Source organism: Oncorhynchus mykiss, chromosome 24 (genome assembly GCF_057628025.1).
Source record: "Oncorhynchus mykiss isolate SJ-2025 chromosome 24, ASM5762802v1, whole genome shotgun sequence".
NCBI lineage: Eukaryota > Metazoa > Chordata > Actinopteri > Salmoniformes > Salmonidae > Oncorhynchus > Oncorhynchus mykiss.
The window spans coordinates 8,661,231-8,688,732 of NC_143045.1; the positions used below are offsets into that span (position 1 = coordinate 8,661,231).

Sequence of the window (27,502 nt, forward strand, 5' to 3'; positions counted from 1 at the left end):
AATTAAAATGTTGTTGTTTTTTTTAAATCAAAGGGACATTTCTCAAACCAGAATTTTGCTACTACTGTCTGTCTGGGAGTGGTCTGAGTGGGGAGGGGAAAACTGAAAACTAGCTGTTATTGGTAGAGAGGTTTGGAACTCTCTTTCTTATTGGTCTATTAACTAATTTACCGCCTGGTGATGTCAATAGGCAGGAGGCAGGCCAAAACACTATCCCACCAAAACAGGGAGACATTTCAGGTGGTCTTTTCAAACAGCTCTTACATTAAAAAGTCATGACCATAATTTTCACAATTTCACAGTATTATTCCAACTAGGGCTGTGGCAGTCATGAAAGTTCATCAGCTGGTGATCGTCAAGCAAATAACTGCCGACCTCACGGTAATTGTCCGTTATTTAACATAAACCCATTTAGCATCTCCTGGCTTCCATGCATAGACTACAAGCCACTGATGCAGACCTTTGGAACATCTACATTTTAAAAAGTCCATGTAATATAGCCTGCACCTTCACAATAAAACCATTATTTATTTTAGACAGGTCTAAAGAAACATGATATGAAGAAAATGTAGTCTATTTCAGAAGAACAGAATAGCATACTCTGAGTTGTCCCTGATCTGGCTAGGCCATATGGCTGTGGACTACACAATTTCATTTAGCAGACAAGATTTGCTTAGAATTTCGTGGCGTTATTTTACAGTATGAAGAATACAATTAAACATTAGCTGAATAAAACAGAAAGGATATTTCCTCCAAACGATTTGAGGAAGTGAACACATGCCGCTATTCTGTGTTGAGCGGTAACAAAGAAACAGATACTCCATTATACTTCACGTAGAGTTATTTATGTAACTTTAGTTGTGATACAAACATTAGGGTATATGTTTAGATGTTTAATACATTGTAAGGCTGCATGATGCGACTCTAATGAAGATTTGAAAAAAGTTGCATAAAAGGCCTTGATCTCTGCTTCGTTTTTTAAATGCCGGTTGTACACACTTCATCAAGCACGTGACAATGCCTCGAATCTCCCGGCGGCATCCCCTTCGTGTGGCCGTAATGCCCCCTATAAAATACATGCCTTTGGCGGCCAGTGGCGGTTGTGCCCTTGGGCTGAATATAATAATTATAATTCCCTGCTCCCAGCACTCACATGGCTCTCCGTCACGTGATCTGGTCTTTCTCACAGAATACAAGTGAAGACCGACACATTGGGGACGAAACTGCACGCGTCATTATCTAATTCCCAGGTGCATATTGAAGATATTAGAACCGTCCACATTTCCGTTTCATCAGCGAACAAGATGAGTAGGCCTAACGAACAGCAAAAGCACTAGCCTATGTCAATCTACTATCCCCCCACAGTACTGAAGCCGAACTATTCTGTTCTGTGCGAGAAATAAATATTCCAAACATTTTCTGGGACAGTTGTGGGATGCGATAGATCCCAAACCACTAGCGTCAAAAAAACTTTTATAAGCAATAAGGCTGACACAACAGATCAGACCGTTTAGCTTAAAGTGTTGATAAACTATTAGGCTATTTCTACACATTATAAGCGCAGCAATGCACACACCAAACTTGAAACTCATGTGCTGCTTATGTATGCCAGTTAGGGTTTACACCGGTTGTAAAGCAGGCTACATGAGGTGTGCAACTTTGATTTGAAAAAGTCACAAAAAAGGCATACTCTATTTCTTGCCTTACTGCACACAAGATGGGCATCATTCATCATTCAGTGATAGGCTAATATTGTCACCCGTCAGACTATTCTTGATTTACTATACTCCTGTTGAAAAGAGAAGCAATGTGCTTAATATTATGAAAGTTGAGAAATAAATATAGTAGGCCTAGCCTATAGAAAGCTGATGGGAGCCTCCTCTTTTTAATAGAGGCCATCACTCTGTTTTCTCCCGCAATTGCATAGCCTATAGAAATGTTGCGCAACATGAGTTCATGTGTTTGTGTTTGATTCGTTTTTTTGATTACATTTGCATTGATGTCAGAGTGATTAGAGGGACAATAGAGTACTGAGTACCAGGTAATTAAAACGTTTGATCGGCTACTAATGACCGCCAGGACCATCAGAGCTGGGAGAAGCCTAATCACCGTGACTAAACGGTCACATGGAATTTGACTGCCGTTATGACTCGTGACCGCCGTTGTGGCGTTAATAACAGCCCTAATTCCAACCTCATAGTGTGGAAATATATATATAAAACACAAGAAAATCATTTTTTTTACTGCACTGTGCCTTTAAAAACGGTCTCATTTTCGATACACAGCACATGGTTTCCTCATAGACAGGACTGCCCAACCCTGTTTCTGGAGCGCTACCGTCCTGTAGGTTTTTGCTCCAACCCTAATCTAGCACACTTGATTCTAATAATTAGCTGGTTGATCATCTGAGTCAGGTTAGTTACTACTAGTGTTGGAGCGAAAACCTACAGGAGGGTAGAGCTCCAGGAAAAGGATTCGACCACCCTGTTCTAACACCAATGGTTGTATTCACTGGCCTGGAGGAGTGCGTGTCCGGGTCCGGAGTCAGTGAAAGATGATTTTGATATGAATCATCTGTATCGGCTCTGGCATTAATGCAGTTATCCCGTGATTGTGTGGTTCAATGTCCGATGTCGATTCTCCTCCCAGCAGTTTCCTGTGCTGAACGTAATCAGTCTGGTAATACAACCGGATCGAAGGCTTCATATACACAGTGTATCTCCGCTTACGCTGTGATCTGGAGATGAGCCAAGGGGATATTATGTTATCGTCAGGCGGTTTTGATTTCATTTGTGTGTGCATGCTATATAGAAATGCTGACTGTTAAGACTACCCATTACAGAATGCCATCGGCGATGGCAGCTGTCTGCTTCTTCCCTTTGAGATCTGGGCCCACATTCATTAAGCATCTCAGAGAAGGATTGCTGGATCTCGGATCAGTTTTTCCTTTTTTCATCTTAGTGAATATTATTACACGGACGCAGGGGCACCTGATCCTAGATCAGCGATCCTTATCTGAGACGCTTTATGAATACAAGCCCCTGGAGTCCACAGCACTGCTCTTCTTATTGAGTTTGGGATTCCGTACTGAGAGAAGGTGCCTTTCTAAGAGGTCGTTATCTCAGCAAGGTTTGGTCAATCAAAGTGTTCACACAGTGTTCTACGATTGATTTTTTTCCCTTTTTCGATTTTGTTGCCGCGGCAGTAATTATTTTCCCAACTTTATTCAGGCTTCATTTGGGAGAACAAATCAATCTCTCGCAGTATACCCTCCACTCTCTAGGACTGCCAGCAAGGTGTGTGTGTACATGTGTTCCTCAGCCGTTCGGTTGACTGGCTGGGCTCCACTCTCCACTCTTTGACCCCTTTATCTATAAATAGCCTTTATATCCATCGGCCCCACTGGGCAAAAACTGGTTCAATCACGTTGTTTCCATTTCATTTCAACCCCAAAATTAGATGTGATGATGTTGAATCAATGTGGAAAACTAATTGGATTTGCAAAAAGTCATCAACGTAAGGGTGTTTAGTATTTTTTCCACCAGACTTTTAACCTAAATCCAATGACGGTGACATTTTTGGTTGATTTCACGTTGAATTCACGTTACTTGGTCACTCAACCAAATGTAAATCAAAACTAGACGTTGAACTGACTGTGCCCAGTTGGGAGTGAGTCCCAGCAGGAAACAGGAAGTAGCCCTCTTGACCTCTTCAGTTACCTGGGTGCCTATGAGATTCCTTAAGACTTATAACTGGACCCCAGTAGCCTATGTGGAGATGAGAGGTCCTTGTCTGGCTACTGGTCCCCCCAGGCTACTACTGTATATGCTAACATTATAGGGTTCCTTGCAGGCTACTAGCCCCGCAGTGCCCAGTGAATAGGTAAGAGGCCTTCAATGTGCCACTGGGCTTATTGGCTCCCCTTAACCCTTTGTGGAGGCCACTAATCCTTGTTAAACTACTGTTCCCATACACCTGAAAAATTAAAGGGTCCTGATTGACTACTGCCACCATAGTGTGCTAACATTTTAGAGGTATATGATTAGCTACTGTCTCCCCTGTGGCCAGTGCTGAGGTAAGGGTTCCTCCAATTGCCACTTCACTTGTGTTAGCTACATACTGGGAGTCACGAGCCATCATCCCAGCTTGCAGAATGTAGCCCTTTCAACACCTCACACACTGACGTTCATTACATTAAACCATTGGTCTGTGTCTGACTGTCCGTGGCGCTGGACGGCCTATCTGATCTGCTAGGATAGATGGGAGGAACAAGCACATCCATCCTCACTGCTATTTTTACACCGGGCAGATCTCCTATTGATACAGGGCTATGTCAGTGCATAATTTATACATACTGTAGAGTACTCTGCCATGGTCCTGATTGATGCAGCTATGTATGCCAGTTATGTCTGCCATGGTGAATGATAATGATGATGATGATGATGATCGTTAACTTGATGGCTCTGTCTAAAGGCTGATGCTGCTTATGTCCAGCATACAGACAGTTAAAAGGTTGGGCAGTGCGCTAGACTCTCCTCTGTCCTCCGCAGACGTTAGTGAACTAATCATCAAGCCTTTGACTAATTGAATTAGGTGTGCCAGTTTAGGGTTTAAACAAAAATGTGAAATGTCTGGGAGGCGAGGGGAGGGAAACCCTGCGCTAATGGACGGGTTGCACCTGATTCCTCTCAGTCCTGATGTCCTGCTGGCAGATTAATGTATTTCCTCATTTTTGTTTTTGCTGTCTAATAGGCCACATGTTAAGTTCATTAGAGGAATGATTGGGCTTCTGTAATTGTAATTCTGGGGTATCATCAACTTCATTATTGAGTTTCGTAAACAAATATCTGTATCTGGCTGGAAATAGAACATCACAATTAGGGGCCATTGTCCTCCCTCCCTCCCTCCCTCCCTCCCTCCCTCCCTCCCTCCCTCCCTCCCTCCCTCCCTCCCTCCCTCCCTCCCTCCCTCCCTCCCTCCCTCCCTCCCTCCCTCTCCATCTCCTGTCTCTTTCCCCTGTGCGCCCTCTCTCTTTCTCTCTCTCACTCTCTCCCTATCCCCCTCTCAATTTCAATTCAGCTTAAGGAAACATGCTTACATTGTCAAAGCAAGAAATGGATAATAAACAAAAGTGAAATAAACAATAAAAAATGAACTCTCTCCCTCTCTCACTCTCTCCTCCTCCCTCACTAGCTCCCCCCCCCCCCCCCCCCTCCCCTGTTTATGTGTTGATATTAGCTGAGGCAGGTACAGTACACTGTGTGCAGTGCCTGTCATCTCTCGAGGGTGTAATCAGTATGTGAAACATGGAGGCATGTTGGTGGAACGTTAGGTAAACAGATGTAATTAGAATTGAATCAGGTCCAATTAAAAACAATAAAGAAGGATTTGGGTGATGATTGTGAAAGAGTTAGGCAAGATAATGAAGGGTGTTTATTGGGCGATACAAGATAGGAGACATATCCTAGGTAGAGGTCGACCGATTATGATTTTTCAACGCCGATACCGATTATTGTAGGACCAAAAAAGCCGATACCGATTAATAGGCCGATTGTTTAATTTATTTATTTGTAATAATGACAATTACAACAATACTGAATGAACACTTATTTTAACTTAATATAATACATCAATAAAATCAATTTGGCCTCAAGTAAATAATGAAACAGGTTCAATTTGGTTTAAATAATGCAAAAACAAACTGTTGGAGAAGAAAGTAAAAGTGCAATATGTGCTATGTAAGAAAGCTAACGTTTCAGTTCCTTGCTCAGAACATGAGAACATATGAAAGCTCCTTTTAACGTGAGTCTTCAATATTCCCAGGTAAGAAGTTTTAGGTTGTAGTTATTATAGGAATTATAGGACTATTTCCCTCTATACCATTTGTATTTCATTAACCTTTGACTATTAGATGTTCTTATAGGCACTTTAGTATTGCCAGTGTAACAGTATAGCTTCAGTCCCTCTCCTCGCTCCTCCCTGGGCTCGAACCAGCAACACAACGACAACAGCCACCATCGAAGCAGCGTTACCCATGCAGAGCAAGGGGAACAACTATGAGAAGGCTCAGAGCGAGTGAAGTTTGAAACGCTATTAGCGCGCGCTAACTAGCTAGCCATTTCACTTCGGTTACACCAGCCTCATCTCGGGAGTTGATAGGCTTGAAGTCATAAACAGTGCAATGCTTGACGCACAACGAAGAGCTGCTGGCAAAACACACGAAAGTGCTGTTTGAATGAATGTTTGCACGCCTGCTTCTGCCTACCACCGCTCAGTCAGATACTTAGATACTTTTATGCTTGTATGCTCAGTCAGATTATATGCAACGCAGGACACGCTAGATAATATCTAGTAATATCATCAACCATGTGTAGTTAACTAGTGATTATGATTGATTGTTTTTTATAAGATAAGTTTAATGCTAGCTAGCAACTTACCTTGGCTTACTGCATTCTCGTAACAGGCAGTCTCCTTGTGGAGTGCTACGAGAGAGACGCAGGTTGCTGGACTAGTTAACTGTAAGGTTGCAAGATTGGATCCCCCGAGCTGACAAGGTGAAAATCTGTCGTTCTGCCCCTGAACTAGGCAGTTAACCCACCGTTCCTAGGCTGTCATTGAAAATAAGAATGTGTTCTTAACTGACTTGCCTAGTTAAATAAAGGTATACAAAAAATACCGATTTCCGATTGTTATGAAAACTTGAAATTGGCCATTCCGATTAACCGGTCGCCCTCTAATCCTAGGGCATATCATTATCTCCATTCTCTTATTTTTGTCTTACCCCCCTTTTTCTCCCCAATTGGTACAGTCTTGTCCCATCGCTGCAACTCCCGTATGGACTCGGGAGAGCCGAAGGTCGAGGGCCATGTGTCCTCTGAAACACAACCCAGCCAAGCCACACTGCTTCTTGACACAATGCGCGCTTAACCCTTGAAGCCAGCTGCACCAATGTGTCGGAGGAAACGCCTTACACCTGGCGACCGTGTCAGCATGCACTGCGCCCGGAGCGCAACAGGAGTCGCTAGAGCGCGATGGGACAAGAACATCTCAGCCAGGCCACTGCACCACTCGGGAGGCCTGAGTCCACACACTTTTATTCATTAATTGTCTGGTTTGTGTGTGTCTGCGTTCGTTCGTGTGTGTGTGTGTCTGCGTTCATTCGTGTGTGTGTGTGTGTGTGTGTGGTTGTCAAAGTGTTAGTGCTCAAAATAATCTCTAGCTTTAACCTTCCCATTCACTATAAGGCCTATTCTCTCTCTCTCTCTCTCTCTCTCTCTCTCTCTCTCTCTCTCTCTCTCTCTCTCTCTCTCTCTCTCTCTCTCTCTCTCTCTCTCTCTCTCTCTCTCTCTCTCCCTCCCTCCCTCCCTTCTGTTTTCCTTTGTCATGCTGCGTCTCCCTCCTTCGCTCCACCCCTCCCGGAGAGAGAGCCATTCACGGTGACGCAGGACCTGTTTCATTAGTACCACCGAGACAGGCAGCAAGGAAAGACTACGCCACCACTATCTCTCACACACTGTCTCAAACACACACTGTCTCTGTCTGGGAGCAGTGTGTGTGTGTATGTATGTGTGTTTGTTTGTGTGTGTGTGTGTGTGTGTGTGTGTGTGTGTGTGTATGTTGAGACTTGGCTGTTATTAAAGCTAAGCCCAGACAACAGTGACCAGCCCCAGGGGCAAGGGTCTGAACAAAGTTTTCCACTCAGGTCAGCTCTGAGCTACAAAAGTTTGGAGTCTGGAAATTGACATTTTCTAATAATATGTTTCTCTGGAGCTGTAGCTGTTGCTATGTACACTCTGTGTATCTCTGTCAACTGCGTAAACGGGGGAAGGAAGCCAACTTCTCCTGCTTGTACTTGTACTCTGTTTAGTTTGTGTCCACCATTGGCTCAGTGTTAACTGCTAGCGACATCTTGAGACAGTGCTACATTGTGTTGGTACTTAGGGCTGACCCTATGGAAAGCATTGGAGAAGCCTGGGGTGGCTGGGCCACTGGAAGGCAAAGTCTGGGGCATGACCACTTGTTTCCAGCACTCCGCTCACCGGGCCCGGTGCTCATACTAACAGCTCAAAGAACAAAGGAGAGAGAGGAGGAGAGGGAGTGAGAGAAAGAGGGGGTTTCAGAGGAAGAAAGAAACAGAGAGAGGGAGTGAGAGAAAGAGGGAAGAAGCCAAAGCTGGCTATTCTTTGCAGCATGTTGTTCTTTCAGAATGGAAAGATCAGCAGTCGAATGTAGTCAAGTGCTTTCTTGTTTCCTTTGAACACTGTGGCGTGAGCATGTTACTTTCACACATTGAAGCTATTACATTGTCCAATAGCGAGACGGCTGAATTAGTTCCCTAATACCAGAGAAATAAGTTGCATGCTGGTCTCCTTGTTCCACTTACTGTGAAGCAGATGGAGATACAGCACTGCATGTTATGCATCTCTCTGATATTGATATCCACTATTGATCTCAGGTAGAATTTCCTCCTGCAATAATTTAGCCTTTTGATGATGTTGTCATTGTGCTTTTAAGGTTTTTCTTCCCATCAAGTTTCTTCTGGTGTTGATATTGAGTACTGATATTCGGGAAGAATGTCCTACAAACCTTTTGCATGTGTTGTTATCTTAATTCTATAGCATTTTTTACCATTTATTTTAGCTGCTAGCTAAGGAATGGCACCATAGGGGATAGCTGCCGTTTTACTCCGAACCTATTTTGCTATTTTGTGTGTTTTTTCACGTTGTTTGTCACTTATTTTGTACTTAATGTTTCTGCCACCGTCTCTTACTGAAAATAACTTCTGGATATCAAAACAGCGATTACTCACCTCGAACTGGACAAATATTTTTTGTTTATTTAGTCAGACGCGAAGGATTTACTGCTGATACCGGACCAGGCTCAAATCCCTGTCATTCACATGAAGAGACGCCAATACAGGGGACGCAGATCCGGTGCCTTGTGAGAATTTGTTGGCGAGTGGGTAACCCGTCGCTACCATCCGTCCTATTGGCAAACGTGCAATCATTGGAGAATAAACTGGATGAGCTCTGTTTGAGACTATCCTACCAACAGGACATTAACAACTGTATTATCTTATGTTTCACTGAGTTGTGACTGAACAATGACATGGATAATATACAGTTTGCTGGGTTTTCTGTGCATCGGCAAGGCAGAACAGCTACCTCCGAGAAGACAAGGGGTGGTGGTCTATGTCTATTTGTCAATAACAGCTGGTGCGCAGAATCTAATATTAAATAAGTCTTGAGGTTTTGGTCCCCTGAGGTAGACTATCTCATGATGAGCTGTAGACCACGCTATTTACCAAGAGTTTTCATCTATATTTTTCGTAGCTGCCTATTTACCATCACAAACCAATGTTGGCGCATTCAATGATCTGTATAATGCCATAATGCTCATCCAGAAAATGTTCCTAGTGGCCGGGGACTTTAAGGCAGGAAAACTTAAATCAGTTTTTACCTCATTTCTACCAGCATGTCATGTGCAACCAGAGGAAATAAACTCTAGACCACCTTTACTCCACATACATAGATGCCTACAAAGCTCTCCCTCACCCTCCATTTGGCAAATCTGACCATAATTGTATCCTCCTAATTCATGCTTATAAGCAAAAACTAAAGCAGGAAGCACCAGTGACTCTCTCAATATGGAAGTGGTCAGATGTCGCAGATGTCAGCACAGACTGGAATGTGTTCCAGGATTAATCCGAGGGTATTGAGGAGTGTACCACATGAGTCACTGGCTTCATCAATAAGTGCATCGATGACATCATCCCCATTGTAACCATACGTACATACCCCAACCAGAAGCCATGGATTACAGGCAACATTCGCACTGAGCTAAAGGGTAGAACTGCCGCTTTCAAGGAGTGGGACTCTTATAAGAAATCCCGCTATGCCCTCCGACGAACCATCAAACAGGCAAAGCGTTAATACAAGATTAAGATTGAATCATACTACTCCGGCTCAGACGCTCGTCAGATGTGGCAGGGCTTGCAAACTATTACGAACTACAAAGGGAAGCCTAGTTGCGAGTTGCCCAGTGACACAAACCTACCAGACGAGCTAAATTACTTCTATGTGCACCTTCGGGGGAAGAAACGCTGAAGCATGCATGAGAGCACCAGCTGTTCCAGACGACTGTGTGATCACGCTCTCCATAGCCGATGTGAGTAAGACCTTTATACAGGTCAACATTCACAAAGTCGCAGGGCCATATGGATTACAAGGACGTGTACTCTGAGCATGCGCCGACCAACTGGCAAGTGTCTTCAGTGACATTTTCAACCTGTCCCTGACCGAGTCTGTAATACCTACATGTTTCAAGCAGACCACCATAGTCCCTGTGCCCAAGAACACCAGGGCAACCTGCCTAAATGACTACCGACCCATAGCACTCACATCTGTAGCCATGAAGTGCTTTGAACGGCTTGTCATGGCTCACATCAACACCATCATCCAAGAACCCTAGACCCACTCCAATTCAAAACACCGCCCCAACAGATCCACAGGTGATGGAATCTCTATTGCTATACACATTGCCCTTTCCCACCTGGACAAAAGGAACACCTACATGAGAATGCTGTTCATTGACTACAGCTCAGAGTTCAACACCATAGTGCCCTCAAAGCTAAAGACCCGGGGACTAAACACCTCCATCTGCAACTGGATCTTGGACTTCCTGACGGGCCACCCTCAGGTGGTAAGGGTAGGCAACACAACATCTGCTACGCTGATCCTCAACAGGGCTTCTCAGGGGTGTGTTCTTAGTCCCCTATGGTACTACCTGTTCACCCATGACTGCGTGGCCAAGCACAACTCCAACACCATCATTAAGTTTGCAGACGACACAACAGTGGTAGGCCTGATCACCGACCACGATGAGACAGCCTAGAGGGAAGAGGTCAGAGACCTGGAAGTGTGGTGCCAGGACAACAACCTCTCCCTCAACGTGATCAAGACTAAGGAGATGATCGTGGGCTACAGGAAAAGAAGTGCCGAGCACACCCCCATTCTCATTGACGGGGCTGTAGGGGAGCAGATTGAGAGCTTCAAGTTCCTTGGTGTCCACATCACCAACAAACTATCATGGTTGAAACACACCAAGACACCAAAAATATTTATCATGGGTCCTCAGATCCGCAAAAAGTTATACAGCTGCATCATCGAGAGCATCCTGACTGGTTGCACCCCCTCCTGGTATGGCAACTGCTCGGCATTCTGCTCTACAGAGGGTAGTGCGTACGGCCCAGTGCATTACTGGGGCCAAGCTTCCTGCCATCCAGGACCTCTATACCAGGCGGTATCAGAGGAAGTGCCCAAGAAAATGCCAAAGACTCCAGCCAACCTAGTCATAGACTTGCTACCGCACGGCAAGCGGTACCGGAGCGCCAAGTCTAGGTCCAAAAGGCTTCTTAACAGATTCTACCCCCGATCCATAAGATTGCTGAGCAGCTAATCAAATGGCTACCCGGACTATTTGCATTGACCAAAATTCCCCCTTTTTATTAATGCTCCCGCTACTCTCTGTTTATTATCTATGCATAGTCACTTTACCCCTACCTACATGTACATATTACCTCAATCACTTCGACAAACCTGTACCCCTGCACATTGACTCGGTACCGGTACCCCCTGTATATATAGCCCTGTTATTGATATTTTATTGTGTTACTTTTTCTCCGTTAGTTTATTTAGTAAATATTTTCTTAACTCAAATGTTTCTATTTAAAAACAATATCACCTTTATTTGACCAGGTAAGCTGCGACCTGTACAAGATAAAGCAAAGCAGTGCCACACAAACAACAACACAGAGTTACACATGGAATTAACAAGCGTACAGTCGATAACAATAGAAAAAAAAGAAAGTCTATATACAGTGTGTGCAAATTTCGTGAGGAGGTAAGGCAATAAATAGGCCATAGTAGCGAAATAATTACAATTTGGAGTCGTAGATGAGCAGATGGATATGTGCAAGTAGAAATACTGGTGTGTGAAAGAGCAGAAAAGTAAATAAAAACAATATGGGGATCAGGTAGATTGGGTGGGCTATTTACAGATGGGCTATGTACAGCTGCAGCGATCGGTTAGCTGCTCAGATAGCTGATGTTTAAAGTTAGTGAGGGAAATATAAGTATAAACAGTTGGAGTATAACCAACTGCAATAAACTAAATGAGTGTGGTCTCTCCAGTCCACATTAAGGCTTGGACCACACTGACTTGACACACGAGAGGGGAAAACAGGCTGGGAATGAAATCCAGTGTTCGTAAACTGTCTTAATAACTCTGTCAAGAGAATGTTACTAATTACAAACCTGTGTGTCTCGTCTCTCACATCAACCTCTGAATCCCCACTCTGTCTCCTCTTGATAAATGAACACCTCTTAATGTGTGATCATTCTCAGCCCTCGGACTCCCCTGGGGGCCTCTCAACAACCACCTCAGCTGGTCACTGAGCATCTGATTGTGAGTCATTATCGGGCCTCTCAGCTACTACATACACTCTCCACAGACCTCTTCTCCCAAAGAGAGAGAGAGATGGGGAGAGAGAGAAAGAGAGAGAGAGAGAGAGAGTGGGAGAGAGAGAGAGAGAGAGAGAGAGACAGAGAGACAGAGAGACAGAGAGACAGAGAGAGAGAGAGAGAGAGAGAGAGAGAGAGAGAGAGAGAGAGAGAGAGAGAGCGAGAGAGCCCCACAACCTCACTGGACACCCACTACTTCAGTTGGCTGGATATGTTGGAGATCTAGTCTTTAGTCTAAGAGCCAGACAGCCTTTCTCTCCTTCTAGGAGTATGAGTAGGGTTTGGGGGTTTTCCTGACCACATGACTGGAGTAGTAAGTCTGAGCCAAACTTATATACATGGACTATAAATAGGCCTGGCCCAACCAGCTGCTGCAGTCTAGGGGAATGACATTTCTCCCATCTACCTCCCACCCTAGAATCTCAGTGAAATAGGGTGAGATGTGATGCAGCATCGATCCTGTGTACTTCATTGTTCCTCTGCATCCTCTGTATGTGACATGATGCCTTATTATAATGTTTTTTGTTGTGTTTGATGTGTTCCAGGAAGCAGGAACTGCTGACCATCTCCAACGTGCCCTTGGGAGATGGCCCCCCCTCGCCCCCCCGCACCGCCCCGCCCACCATGAAGGTAGGACACGTAGCACCTTGTGCCCGTCTCACTCATCGTACTATTTTCAAACTACCAAGCCAAGCTGGCCTGGTTACCCATCCACCATAGTTGCTTGAACCATGCTGGATAGGACAGTGTGGAAAGTAAATACCCAAGTGAGCATGGTATTGTTTGGCTTTGTGCAACAGTGTGAAAAACTGACAATGGTGTCAGTGCACTGAACCTGTCTTTACCTGGCCAATCAGAACACCTCTGAGAGGAACCACGGTAGCATTTACATGTATTCTATTAGTGTTGCAATCATCACAGGAATAAGGCAGCTTAGTCAGTGGCAGACAGAACGTCACACTGACTGGGCCTGGGAGCAGACTCCTCTGTGTCCCAAATGGCATCCTATTCCCTATATAGTCCACTACTTTTGACCAGAGCCTTGCCAAAAGTAGTGCACTATAAAAGGAATAGTGTGTATGACGCATAGCGAGTCAGCTCTGTGTGGCCTGGATGGGCTTCATTCAACTGTTCATAGAGGGTAACTCTTTAGAGGTCATTCTGAAGTGTAGAGAGAGGCAGAGAGAGCTGCCAGGTTCAATAAGATCCAACACTTGTCTTTCTGTGGACTATTTTAATGTAGGGGTTTATTTCTATACAGTATATATATCTGGTTAGACTGTAAACTCTCCTTCCAGACTCACATTAAGCATCTCTAATCCAAAATTACATCTAGAGTCGGCTTCCTATTTCGCAACAAAGCATCCTTCACTCATGCTGCCTAACATACCCTCGTAAAACTGACTATCCTACCGATCCTTGACTTCAGCGATGTCATTTACAAAATAGCCTCCAACACTCTCTTCAGCAAATTGGATGTAGTCTATCACAGTACCATCCGTTTTGTCACCAAAGCCCCATATACCACCCACCACTGCGACCTGTATGCTCTAGTCGGCTGGCCCTCGCTACCCATTCGCCGCCAGACCCACTGGCTCCAGGTCATTCATAAGTCTTTGATAGGTAAAGCCCCGCCTTATCTCAGCTCACAGGTCACAATAGCAGCACCCACGCATAGCACGTGCTCCAGCAGGTATATTTCACTGGTCATCCCCAAACCAACTCCTCTTTGGCTGCCTTTCCTTCTAGTTCTCTGCTGCCAATGACTGGAATGAATTGCAAAAATCACCTAAGCTGGAGTCTTATATCTCCCTCACTAACTGTAAGCGTCAGCTGTCAGACAGCCCATCTGTATATAGCCCACCCAACTACCTCATCCCCATATTGTTATTTATTTTTTGCTCTTTTGCACCCCAGTATCTCTACTTGCACATTCATCTTCTGCACATCTATCACTCCAGGGTTAATGCTAAATTGTAATTATTTCGCCACTATGGCCTATTTATTGCCTTACCTCCCTAATCTTACTACATTTGCACACACTGTATATAGATTTTTCTGTTGTGCTATTGACTGTATGTTTGTTTATCCCATGTGTAACTCTGTGTTGTTTGTGTCGCACTGCTTGGCCAAGTCGCAGTTGTAAATGAGAACTTGTTCTCAACTGGCCTACCTGGTTAAAAAAAGGTTAAATAAATAAAAAAATACAGATACTGTGCATTCAGAAAGTATTCAGACCCCTTCCCCTTTTTCCACATTTTGTTACATTACAGCCTTGTTCTAAAATGGATTAAATCGTTTTTTCCCCTCATCAATCAACACACAATACCCCACATTGACAAACCAAAAACATTTTCTTTCGAAAAAAACAGAAATACCTTATTTACATAAGTATTCAGACACTTTGCTATAAGACTCTAAATTGAGCGCAGGTGCATCCTGTTTCCATTGATCATCCTTGAGATGTTTCTACAACTTGATTGGAGTCCACCTCGGGTCAATTTAATTGATTGGACATGATTTGGAAAGGCATACACCTGTCTATATAAGGTCCCACAGTTGACAGTGCATGTCAGATCAAAAACCAGGCCATGAGGTTGAAGGTATTGTCCATAGAGCTTCGAGACAGGATTGTGTCGAGGAACAGATCTGGGGAAGGATACCAAAACATTTCTGCAGCATTGAAGGTCCCCAAGAACACAGTGGCCTCCATCATTCTTAAATGAAAGAAGTTTGGAACCACCTACATTCTTCCTAGAGCTGGCCGCCCGTCGAAACTGAGCAATCGGGGGAGAAGGGCCTGTCCGAACGCACTGTCTGTATATATACAGTGGGGCAAAAAAGTATTTAGTCAGCCACCAATTGTGCAAGTTCTCCCACTTAAAAAGATGAGAGAGGCCTGTAATGTTCATCAACTATGACAGACAAAAAGAGAAAAAATAAGTATTTGGTCAATAACAAAAGTTTATCTCAATACTTTGTTATATACCCTTTGTTGGCAATGACAGAGGTCAAATGTTTTCTGTAAGTCTTCACAAGGTTTTCACACACTGTTGCTAGCCAGTCTCCAGATCTCAACCCCATAGAAAATCTTTGGAGGGAGTTGAAAGTCCATGTTGCCCAGCAACAGCCCCAAAACATCACTGCTCTAGAGGAGATCTGCATGGAGGAATGGGCCAAAATACCAGCAACCGTGTGTGAAAACCTTGTGAAGACTTACAGAAAACGTTTGACCTCTGTCATTGCCAACAAAGTGTATATAACAAAGTATTGAGATAAACTTTTGTTATTGACCAAATACTTATTTTCCACCATAATTTGCAAATAAATTCATAAAAAATCCTACAATGTGATTTTCTTGATTTTTTTTCTCCTCATTTTGTCTGTCATAGTTGAAGTGTACCTATGATGAAAATTACAGGCCTCTCTCATCTTTTTAAGTGGGAGAACTTGCACAATTGGTGTCTGACTAAATACTTTTTTGCCCCACTGTATATAGGGAGAGAGAGTATACTGTCTGACAACAAGTATCTGAAGTGAAAAAGCTAAAGAATCTGTGCGCTCTCTGATTGTAATAAGTCTTTTGAGATGTATTCTTCCCCAAAATGAGAAATAGACTGCTCTTAAAGGTTGATTTGAATAAACGATAAAAGAGAAATGGATGGTTTTCTGTGAAGGATGCTGTGTAGTATCACCTCGAAACAGACTGGCCATCCCTTTTCTAGGGGCGAGAGATAAACAAGGAAGTGGGAGAGGAGAGGAAAGAGAGAGTGAAGAAAATGTAGCATACAGAGACATAGAAAGAGAGAAATAAAGAAAGAGTGAAGCAGGGGAGGGAGAATCCGTATGGCACAGAGATGGGGAGCTCAACAATGATCTTTTTTGTTGATGTTGTAGTTTTTATATTTTTTATTAAATTAGGCAAGTCAGTTAAGAACAAATTCTTATTTCCAATGACAGCCTACCGCAATATCCTATAGTGTACAAATAGTATGAGGCTGTTACTATGCATACTACCTCTTCTATTCCTTGTAATTGTTTCTTTGTTATTGATTATTGCACTGCACTACTGAGGGAGCTGGCATACTAGCTGCACATTTTAAACCTGCTGTAAACTGTGTACTGTACATAAGAAATAAAATAGGATTTGATTTGGGATGATTCATAATCAATCAATTGACCAGTCATTTACACACAGGGTGGTGGTATTGACTGGGTATTTAAAGAGCAACTAAAAGGAAAGAAACAACTTCCCTGATAGAAAACGGCTCAGGTGGAACATTTAATCGGGTCCAAATATTGACTACAAAGTGTAAATGGGATAATTTTGTTCAGAGAATCAGTCTCGTCCGAACCTGAGTTTTGCAAGTGAGTTGTCACGATTTATTTGAGGGTTGGGTCCTGATTTTGACAATGGTCACTTGTCCATTGACACGAGATACACATCTGTGGTGATTGCGCTCTATTCTATCCCATTGCAGAACACTCATACAGGACAGAAGACAGACCTGTCCATCAGAGCAGCGGATCTGACTTTGTTCACACAAGACAGCACGTTGTGCAGAAATTGAAAATCTTACATAGTCTGAAAGAATCTATGTTGAGGAAGTAATATGGTCTTTGTTCCTATGGTGTCTCATGGGGGACAAAGATAAGTAACTGCCACAGCGAACCACACCCCCAAGACTGAAGTGTAGTTTTTCTTAATGAGCAGTTTTTTCCGTTTTTCTAGTCCGACTGAGGAGCCAGAATGTGTATTGCCGTGTTGTGCTACAGGAGGACTGACAGCGCATTCCAATATCGTGTGACTGCTTCATTTGTAAATACCTGACAACTGGTACATTTGCTTGAGAGAAACATCTGCACAGGCAGAAACAGTGTGAATGAAAGAAGGTTTGCAATGAGAAAAAGTGTTTATGCATGTGCCTATGCTGTTGACGGTAAGAGACCAGGGACACACTGCACTGTTGGAGCTAGAAACACAAACATTTCGCTGCACCTGTGATAACATCTGCCGATAGTAAGACCAAGTTTGACAGGTTTTACATTGAAGTGTATTCAATGGTACGTCAATGAATTTACGCCAGTGTTTTACCCAAAAGGCTCAGGCATTTCTGTTTCCGTGTCTCACTGCGCCATGGCCCCTGTGGACCTGCTCTCACTTGGGGCCAAAGCCAGGACACTGATACTTTTCAGCTGCATTTACATAACAAAGGCTAACTTGGGAACTTTAACATCTTCTTCATGAAGCACGTGTTTTGATTTTGTTGATTTGAGGTTGTTGATTCTGCTCTTCACAAGGCCTCACTTTCAGCCCTAGCTATGGAAACACAATTTCTCTAGCATTACATCAGGGTGGGTATTACACACTAGTGGAATGCTGGTGTTACACTCAAAAAGCAGCACTAGTGCTGTGAGTGAATATGGGTTACGGGCTGTGTGCCCGGAGACCGTGGTGTTTGAATCCTCCCAGTGCCAGTCCTTCCCTCTAATCTTGGTGTGGACAGCAGGGGTGCAGCAGGTTGCCCCGGGAGATAAGAGAGAAAGAGAGAGAGAAGTGAGAGAGAGAGAGGTGAGAGAGAGAGAGAGAGAGAGAGAGGTGAGAGAGAGAGAGAGAGAGAGAGAGAGAGAGAGAGAGAGAGAGAGAGAGCAGCACAGACAGACACATAGATTGGTATTTCACATCTAGACTCTGTGGTGAGCCAGCCTTGGAGGCAGGGGAAGACAGACCGATCTTTTACACCTTGGTTCTCAGCCTGTCCGCGCTCCGCTCGCGTCACGGTTCCTCTCTGATTGGCGTCCGATTGATAGACCTCCGTCTGGCCCCTAGGAGGCCCACCACAGCCCCCAGTGGCCCTCAGCATTTCTCTCACCTCAGACGGGGGGGCGACGATGAATCACCAAGGTTACAGTGCCCATCTATAGGGCTGCGTGAGCCTGCCTCTCTGTGTTGACTCTGTGGGACTAGCTACGTGGGTTTGGGACACTGTGGCAGGTTAATGAATAACTAAACGGTAACTCCCGCTGCACTCACAGCTGTGGGATTAGCGTGTTCACCTGAGCTCAGGTGGATCCCGGGAAAGTAAAGAGATGTTTTGAAATGGATCCTTTTCATGGTTTACAGAGTGCCAGGTTGTATATCTGAAGGTAAGACATGGGTTTTCTAGGTCTTGGTGTGTTTAGTGGTATTGCTGGTGGTGTTCGACTATGATATAACATGTCGCTGTACTGCCGTGGGCTTAATGGCTGCGTTGATAAGGGGTTATCAGTACCTGTGTAGATAGGCCAGCACTAATGTCAGAGTGACTCCTTGAAGCTCACACCTTTCAAAGCATTTGTGTTTAGCTTTGTCATTAGTGTCTGCATAAAATGCCACGAAAAGTACATTTAAATGCCATTAGGCTCACTGTATGAAAATATGCATTTTCCTGCTGCCTCGTGCATGTCTGGTTAGGTCGTGCCTTGACTGCCTTAGTCTGTGTGCTCTACTTGCCAACCTTGAAACCTGTGATTCAAACAATGTCGTTGATTGTGTTCCTCATCAAATCAAATTGTGTGTGCCGAATACCTTACAGTGAAATGCTTACCTACAAGCCCTTAACCAAAAATACAGTTTTAAGAAGAAAACATATGTGTATATATATATATAACAAATAATTAAGGAGCAACAATAAAATAACAGTAGCGAGGCTATATACAGGCGGTACCGGTACAGAGTCAAGGTAATTGAGGTAATATGTACATGTAGGTAGAGGTATAGTGACTAGGCATAGATAATAAACAGAGGAGCAGCAGCATAAAAATGGGGGGTGGGGTGGGGACAATGTAAATAGTCCGGGTAGCCATTTGATTAACTGTTCAGGAGTCTAATGGTTTGGGGGTAGAAACTGTTAAGAAGCCTTTATGACCTAGACTTGGCGCTCCGGTACCCCTTATAGCAGAGAGAACAGTCTATGACTAGGGTGGCTGGAGTCCTTGACAATTTTTAGGGCCGCCTGGTATAGAATTACTGGATGCCAGGAAGCTAGGCCCCAGTGATGTACTGGGCCGTACGCACAACCCTCTGTGGCGCCTTGCGGTCAGAGGCCGAGCAGTTGCCATACCAGGCGGTGATGCAACCAGAATGCTCTCGATGGTGCAGCTGTATAACTTTTTGAGGATCTGAGAAACCATGCCAAATCGTTTCAGTCTCCCGAGGGGGAACAGGCATTGTTGCGCCCTCTTCACGACCATCTTGGTGTGTTTCAACCATGATAGTTTGTTGGTGATGTGGACACCAAGGAACTTGAAGCTCACAACTTGCTCCACTACAGCCCCGCCAATGAGAATGGAGGCGTGCTCGGTCCTCCTTTTCCTGTAGTCCACATCCTTTTCTGCAGTCTGTAGTCCTCATTCTTTGTGTCTTTAGCATATTTCCTGAGTATGACTATTGACTGTCACATAGAGAACTATGTGTTTGTTGATTGACTGGCATTCATTATAAAGACACAAAAAGGCCGGGACAACACTGTATAAAACAATGTTTTAATGCAAGATGGATCTTTGTCAGGTCAAAAACTGTCAAGGCCTTTTTGTTTCTTTGTAGAGTTTGTCGTCTATCACCTGTTAAAGTGAAAATCAATGACATTCTTAAAGCTCTTATCCAAATAATGTTGTTGACTCTTCCTTTACTTATTTATCATATTTATAATGACTTGTATTTTCCCACGCCGTTGTGTTGTTTGGGAATAGGGAAAGCAGATACACAGAAAAGCTTCTCATTTTTTATTTAACCTTTATTTAACTAGGCAAGTCAGTTAAGAACAAATTCTTATTTACAATGACGACCTACCCCGGCCAAACCCGGACGACGCTGGGCCAATTGTGAGCCGCCCTATGGGACTCCAAATCACAGCTGGATGTGATACAGCCTGGATTTGAACCCTGGACTGTAGTGACTGTTGCGCTGAGATGCAGTGCCTTAGACCACTGCGCCACTCAGGAGTCCCTGCAATCCCTGTTAATCTCTTATTAACATAGGGCCTACTTTAAAAAACATGTTTGGAAGGAAATATATTGTAATTAATAGTAGGTCATCATATTTTTGTAGAAATCTTGGACAGCTACTGGGATCATGTGTTAATGACAAGCTTACTTCCTGATCCCCACTCTCATTCAGCTGAGAGTGGTTCCCGAATTGACATTAGTTAATTGAATTGTTTGATGATTTTTACAATAATGACAATGCACTACATGTACTACCAATATTTGGTTGTCTGTACTTGTTTTCCCATTGTCCTGTCAGTAATATTTTGACCCAGAACTTTAGTTTAGTTTTATACGAGCACAACAACAGTCCATTCTTTTCCTGGAGTGACTGTTTTGAGGAAGTGGAGGGGAGTGGGCTTAGTTATCTGTGTTTGGATAATATTCTGCACATATGGGTGTGAGAGGGTGTAGGACTGTCCTTCCTTATCTGCTCTGCCTCAGCTCATTGAGCTTTTATTGGGAACCAGGGTGGAAATGCTGCTAGCTAAAGATGATCGTGGTGTGACAATTGTAGCTACTGGGTTTGAGAGGTTTCAGGCCATGTTCAAGGCTGCGTTGCAGACTGCCCAGTCAGCCATCAGATTGCTATATCACCTGATGTGGTTAGCTCTTGTACTGTACATCTCAATGTAGTCAGCCTGGAACGCAGCCTCAGTGACCAGATCTCCCTCCATTTCCATAGAAAATACCCAGAAACCACTTGGTCACACCTAAACCATCTCACACTGTGGACATCACAACGCCACACCTCAACCTATAGCAAATTTAACCCTAAGTGACATTATCCACCATGAATGAATTTAGTTCTTATTTCGGAAATACAGTTCACTCCACTTATAGTGATCAGATTGGTCCAGGACAATTTGATACGTTTTATAGTGATCAGATTGGTCCAGGACAATTTGATACGTTTTATAGTGATCAGATTGGTCCAGGACAATTTGATACGTTTTATAGTGATCAGATTGGTCCAGGACAATTTGATACGTTTTATAGTGATCAGATTGGTCCAGGACAATTTGATACGTTTTATAGTGATCAGATTGGTCCAGGACAATTTGATACGTTATCACTGCATTCACTATAATTGTATGCCGTTGTAGTAAAATAATCACCTCTGTTTGTCTGTTGGTTTCAGTCTGCCGAGTTCTTCGACATGCTGGAAAGGATGCAGGTGAGACTCGTCTTTCTCCTCTCTTCTTCCTTCTCTCTCTCCTTCCTTCTCCTCTCTCTAAGTTCCCACTTCTGCTGGCATGGGACGTGGTGATGAAAGCGCGACACGTTCACCACTTCCTGAGATTTTATTCAAGGGTCCTCTCCAACGAGCAGAAGGGTCCCGTTATTTGTTTATTTATTTCACCTTTATTTAGCCAGGTAGGCCAGTTGAGAACAAGTTCTCATTTACAACTGCGACCTGGCCAAGATAAAGCAAAGCAGTGCGACAAAAACAACACAGAGTTACACATAAACAAACGCACAGTCAATAACCCAATAGAAAAATCTATGTACAGTGTGTGCAAATGTAGAAGAGTAGGGAGGTAAGGCAATAAATTGGCCACGGAGGCGAAATAATTACAATTTAGCATTACATTTTGTTAAATTATCGCGCCCAGGCTCGGCCGCGACCGGGAGGTCCGTGGAGCGACCCACAATTGGTCTAGTGTCGTCCGGGTTAGGGAGGGCTTGGCCGGTAGGGATGTCCTTGTCTCATCGAGCACCAGCGACTCCTGTGGCGGACCGGGCACAGTGCGCGCTAACCAAGGTTGCCAGGTGCACAGTGTTTCCTCCGACACATTGGTGCGGCTGGCTTCCGGGTTGGTTGCGCGCTGTGTTAAGAAGCAGTGCGGCTTGGTTGGGTTGTGTATCGGAGGACGCATGACTTTCAACCTTCGTCTCTCCCGAGCCCGTACGGGAGTTTTAGTGATGAGACAAGATAGAAGCTACTAACGATTGGATACCACGAAATTGGGGAGGAAAAGGGGGTAAAAGAAAAAAAGAAAACAAATAATTTAGTTAAATTATTAAGCCATGGAAGTTTGGTTTGGAAGCGCGGCCGCCCTTGTTTTGAGGAACCGGGACGACCGGGTTCAGTCTCTGGTCCTGATTGAGTAATGAGCCGAACCGGACCATAGTTAACGAGCTCCCTCCCTCAATAATGCACAAACAGTTCTGGGACCAGGTTATGTCAGAGTCACTGTGTTGAACCGGAGACAAGCATCACTGGAGGATGGGGACCATTCAAACGCATGCAGAGAGTGCATAGATAGATAGCTAGACCAGTCTGTGCGTTGACCACTGAAATCAATAATGTAAAGTAGGGATCGTGATGTGGTTTAAGTCTGGAGAATGACTTCCCACATTGGGATAAGGTTGATTGAGATATGATTAAGTCTGATGAAAGCCTTGAGAGAATCTGTGTGTGTGGTAAGGATTCAGGCTTCAGAGCCTTCCCACATGCAAGACTTCTCCACAGGTTTCTCCAGTAGATTGGTAATTGGGTAATTCAGGACGTGTCAACTTCAGTCATGTATCCTCTGCATATTTGCAAACACTTATCATACCCAAGCAAATATTTTACCTGGGTTCCACCTATCAGATGTTTACCCAAAGAAGGTTCAGTACACTCTTGGAAAGAACCTAGAATGTTTCCCACCCCTTTGAATAACCCTTTTTGGTTCCAGGTAAAATCCTTTTGGTTCCAGGTATAACCCGTTTGGGTTCCATGAAGAATAATTTCCACAGAAGGTTCTACATGGAACCCTAAAAGGGTTATACCAGGAACCAAAAAGTTTCTCCTATGGGGACAGCCGAAGAACCATTTTTGAAACCCTTTTTTCTAACAGTGTACAATATGTTAGTACAGTAAGTTATTTGGGAGTTGCGTAAGTCAGGAATGATCGTTTTTGTACCCTTGTGACCCTCCGTCCACATGCGTGACCCTAACCAGGTCCCTAAATCTGAGGAGACGAAGCCCCACTCGCAGAGAAGCAAGGTCTGAGAAACAAACACACACACACTCACGTCAAGTATCTGTGGACCTCACCACTGGGCATGCTTCTCTGTCGTGGTGCATTGACATCGCCTCTGTGTCCATTCTTTCATTTATGTATTCATGTATTCCTTCATTAGTATTTTCCATCCCTTCTTTGTTTGATTGTGGTGGTGGTCATCCTCCGTGCTAACCCTGTCATCCCCTGGAGTAGTTTCACCACTCTCTACCACGCTCTTGTAACACTCTCTTAAGTTCCCCTCAACCAGGTCCCCTCAACCAGGTCCACACAACCAGGTCCCCTCAACCAGGTCCTCTCAACCAGGTCCCCTCAACCAGGTCCCCTCAACCAGGTCCCCTCAACCAGGTCCACACAACCAGGTCCCCTCAACCAGGTCCTCTCAACCAGGTCCCCTCAACCAGGTCCCCTCAACCAGGTCCCCTCAACCAGGTCCCCTCAACCAGGTCCCCTCAACCAGGTCCACAAAACCAGGTCCCCTCAACCAGGTCCTCTCAACCAGGTCCCCACAACCAGGTCCCCTCAACCAGGTCCTCTCAACCAGGTCCCCTCAACCAGGTCCCCTCAACCAGGTCCCCTCAACCAGGTCCCCTTAACCAGGTCCCCTCAACCAGGTCCACAAAACCAGGTCCCCTCAACCAGGTCCCCTTAACTAGGTCCACACAACCAGGTCCCCTCAACCAGGTCCCCTCAACCAGGCTAACTTAAAATAACAAACAGCTGTTCGTAATGAATGCTATTCCCCTCAATCTCCTGGGATGGTACACAGTGTAAAACAAAGGCATGGAGATTGATTGGAAAGATCCAAGGATGGACTGGCAATGGTGCAATTCTGTCAAGTACCAGATGGGCTGGTCCATCTTTAGTCCATCTGACATATTTTTTGTTGTTGTGCACAATTATAATACTAATAATAGGTGTCTCAAATATTTAAAAATGGGCTGGTGTGGGGAGCCTCAAGAGAAACAAATGGTCCGCTGTGTTAGAAATGGCCGGGCCTATTTCTGGTCCCAGTCCGTCCCTGTGACCATCACATCACAGCATGTTTAGACATCCTACACCAGCCACAGTGACGTAATGATGAACCCAGGGGCTCACAGAGTCAATACTGAGACTATCTCGTATCCCTGAGAGTGTCAGAACTCCTCCATCAGTGTTTGCCTGTTTGATGTCTGTGCTGTTTCATTGTGTTGAATAAGTCACCGTATGTATATATGTTCACCCTGTGTTTCTGTGTACAAGCTTTTTATGGTGACTGACTGCCCCAGTTGTAATGTAGTTCAAGGCCTTGTTTGAATATTTTGCAAACACACCCTGCCTTCCTCACTTTCTTGAAGCAATCACTGATCTTACACAAATTGATAGGTGTAAGCAATGGTTCTGTGCCACATAGCTTTCACCTACCCAGCCTTTTCAGATCAGGGATTTCCTTCAGGAAGGGAGGAAGAAAAGAGGCATTCTCTAAAGTATTTCAACAGGGCTCTAGTTATTCCAGCCTGTAAGGTTAATGATCTGTGTGTGCCTCCCCTCTCTCTGTCTGACAGGATGACTACATCCCATACCCGCGGATAGAGGACGTGAGTCAGCGCTCTGATACGATCATATCAGCTGGATCAAAACACTATGCACACACAACCATGAATACCACAAAACCCACGTATGCATACGTGCACCCACCCACACACGTGCAATAATGCAAATACTGGTGTCAATGTAAAACGAGGCTCAACGGACATTTATAGACACATTTATGATCGAAATCCCAAACTCTTATTTGTTTCTATGGCCCTATTCTTGTGGATGGTGTAATTTTGGTACAGAAACCCCTTGTCCCTTGTTTCTGTGGCTCAGATTCTGGAGAAGGGTAGCCCATACCCGCAGGTGATCCTGCCCCAGTTTGGGGGTTACTGGATTGAGGATGCCGAGGCGCCTGCGGGCACCCCCACCTCCTCGGAGAGCAGCTTCTGTGAGGAGGATGACGGAGGGGGCATGAGCCCTGGGGTTGGGTTCGGCTTCAGGCTGGAGTGTAACAGCTCGGCCAGGGCCTACCGCAAACACTTCCTGGGCAGGGTGAGTCAAGGCCTATTTGGCTAGCAGGAGTAATGGGGGTGAGTGAGTGGGGGGGGGGGGCGTGTAAGTGCCTGCATGTGTGTGTCTGTGTGTGTTTATGTGTGTACGTGCGTGTGTGTGTTCTCTATAAGGGTGTTTCCCTCTTTTAGTCCTTCTCCATCCAGTGATTTTTCCTATTTCAGACTTAAGGCTCTGGGGTTATGACTAAGAGTTAGGAATCAGTCATTTGGAAAATGAACGTATAATTGACTCCAATTATACGGAGATCTGTGAAATATTGACTGTAAAACCGTATTAGAAGGTGTTTAACTTCTTTAAACTGTCTCATCATACTATGTAGTGATTCACTGTCTGTCTGACCCTCCCTCCCTTCCTCCATCACTTTCTCCCCTTCTTTCTGTCTATCTCTCTGCCTCTCTCTCTCCTTCGCTCTCTCTCTTTCTCTCTCTCGTCTTCAGGAGCATATGAACTACTACTGCACAGGCAGCAGTCTGGGGAACCTCATTATGTCACTGAAGCACGAGGAGGCAGAGGGCCAGGAGTTCCTCCGCATCTTGCTCAGGTAACTACACTAGGGCCAGGAGTTCCTCCTTCATTCCCAGGTAACTACACTAGGGCCAGGAGATCCTCCTTCATTCCCAGGTAACTATAGTCATATAATAACATACAGTCGGGCCAGGAGTTCCTCCTTCATTCCCAGGTAACTACAGTCATATAATGACATACACTAGGGCCAGGAGTTCCTCCTTCATTCCCAGGTAACTACACTAGGGCCAGGAGATCCTCCTTCATCCCCAGGTAACTATAGTCATATAATAACATACAGTCGGGCCAGGAGTTCCTCCTTCATTCCCAGGTAACTACAGTCATATAATGACATACACTAGGGCCAGGAGTTCCTCCTTCATCCCCAGGTAACTACACTAGGGCCAGGAGATCCTCCTTCATCCCCAGGTAACTATAGTCATATAATAACATACAGTCGGGCCAGGAGTTCCTCCTTCATTCCCAGGTAACTACAGTCATATAATGACATACACTAGGGCCAGGAGTTCCTCCTTCATCCCCAGGTAACTACACTAGGGCCAGGAGATCCTCCTTCATTCCCAGGTAACTATAGTCATATAATAACATACAGTCGGGCCAGGAGTTCCTCCTTCATTCCCAGGTAACTACAGTCATATAATGACATACACTAGGGCCAGGAGTTCCTCCTTCATTCCCAGGTAACTACACTAGGGCCAGGAGTTTCTCCTTCATTCTCAGGTAACTACAGTCATATAATGACATACAGTCGGACCAGGAGTTCCTCCTTCATTCGCAGTATGGATGCAGGATCTGACCTAACTATGATCTGCCCTGGCCTGGACCCATAAATACAGTTTCTAGTGGGCCTATGTTGGGTCTGGAGCCATGTTATAGTCACACTACCCCTACCTAGTGAATGTGGATTTACACCCTTTACACACTTATCATGTAACCGGTAGCCAGAACTTTCACTGTAGATGTAGGAAGTATGTATGTGCGATGTGCACACAGCCTTCTTTAAGATGCGGTTATTGACACTTGTTTTCCACAATCATCACCCAGGTCGAGGACAAAGACACACCATGACAGGATCTCTCTGGCAGGCCTCAACCAGCTTCCCAGTGTACCCCAGATAGCCAAGGTAAGGAGGACTGACCTAAGCACCACCAAGTACCACATGTTCACTCAATGCAACATGTGCTCCATGTAAAGTGGCGATCTGGATTTCAAATATCAACAAGAAGAAATGTAACCACTTTCAAATACATAGACTGACCATGAGATCAAAATGATAGTTTTAACCATGCGTTGAAACTATAGTGTTTGTTAACAATGACATTGTTTACA

General features: G+C 44.6%; 1 protein-coding gene across 8 annotated transcripts in view; it reads left to right on the forward strand.

Annotated features, from left to right (window-relative positions):
* LOC110503310 (rap1 GTPase-activating protein 2) overlaps window positions 1-27,502 on the forward strand; it is a 112,262-nt gene that overhangs the window by 65,128 nt on the left and 19,632 nt on the right. For 3 of the 8 annotated variants that reach the window (XM_036962066.2, XM_036962065.2, XM_036962063.2), the window contains 7 exons: window positions 13,067-13,151; window positions 21,688-21,723; window positions 23,497-23,541; window positions 25,102-25,134; window positions 25,409-25,627; window positions 26,086-26,189; window positions 27,218-27,296. In XM_036962066.2, coding sequence (XP_036817961.2) covers window positions 13,067-13,151; window positions 21,688-21,723; window positions 23,497-23,541; window positions 25,102-25,134; window positions 25,409-25,627; window positions 26,086-26,189; window positions 27,218-27,296 — 601 coding nt within the window. Of the gene's footprint in view, window positions 1-13,066; window positions 13,152-18,050; window positions 18,669-21,687; window positions 21,724-23,496; window positions 23,542-25,101; window positions 25,135-25,408; window positions 25,628-26,085; window positions 26,190-27,217; window positions 27,297-27,502 lie in introns of those variants that run through there. The other 5 variants (XM_090218215.1, XM_090218214.1, XM_036962064.2 and 2 more) reach the window with 3 other exon arrangements.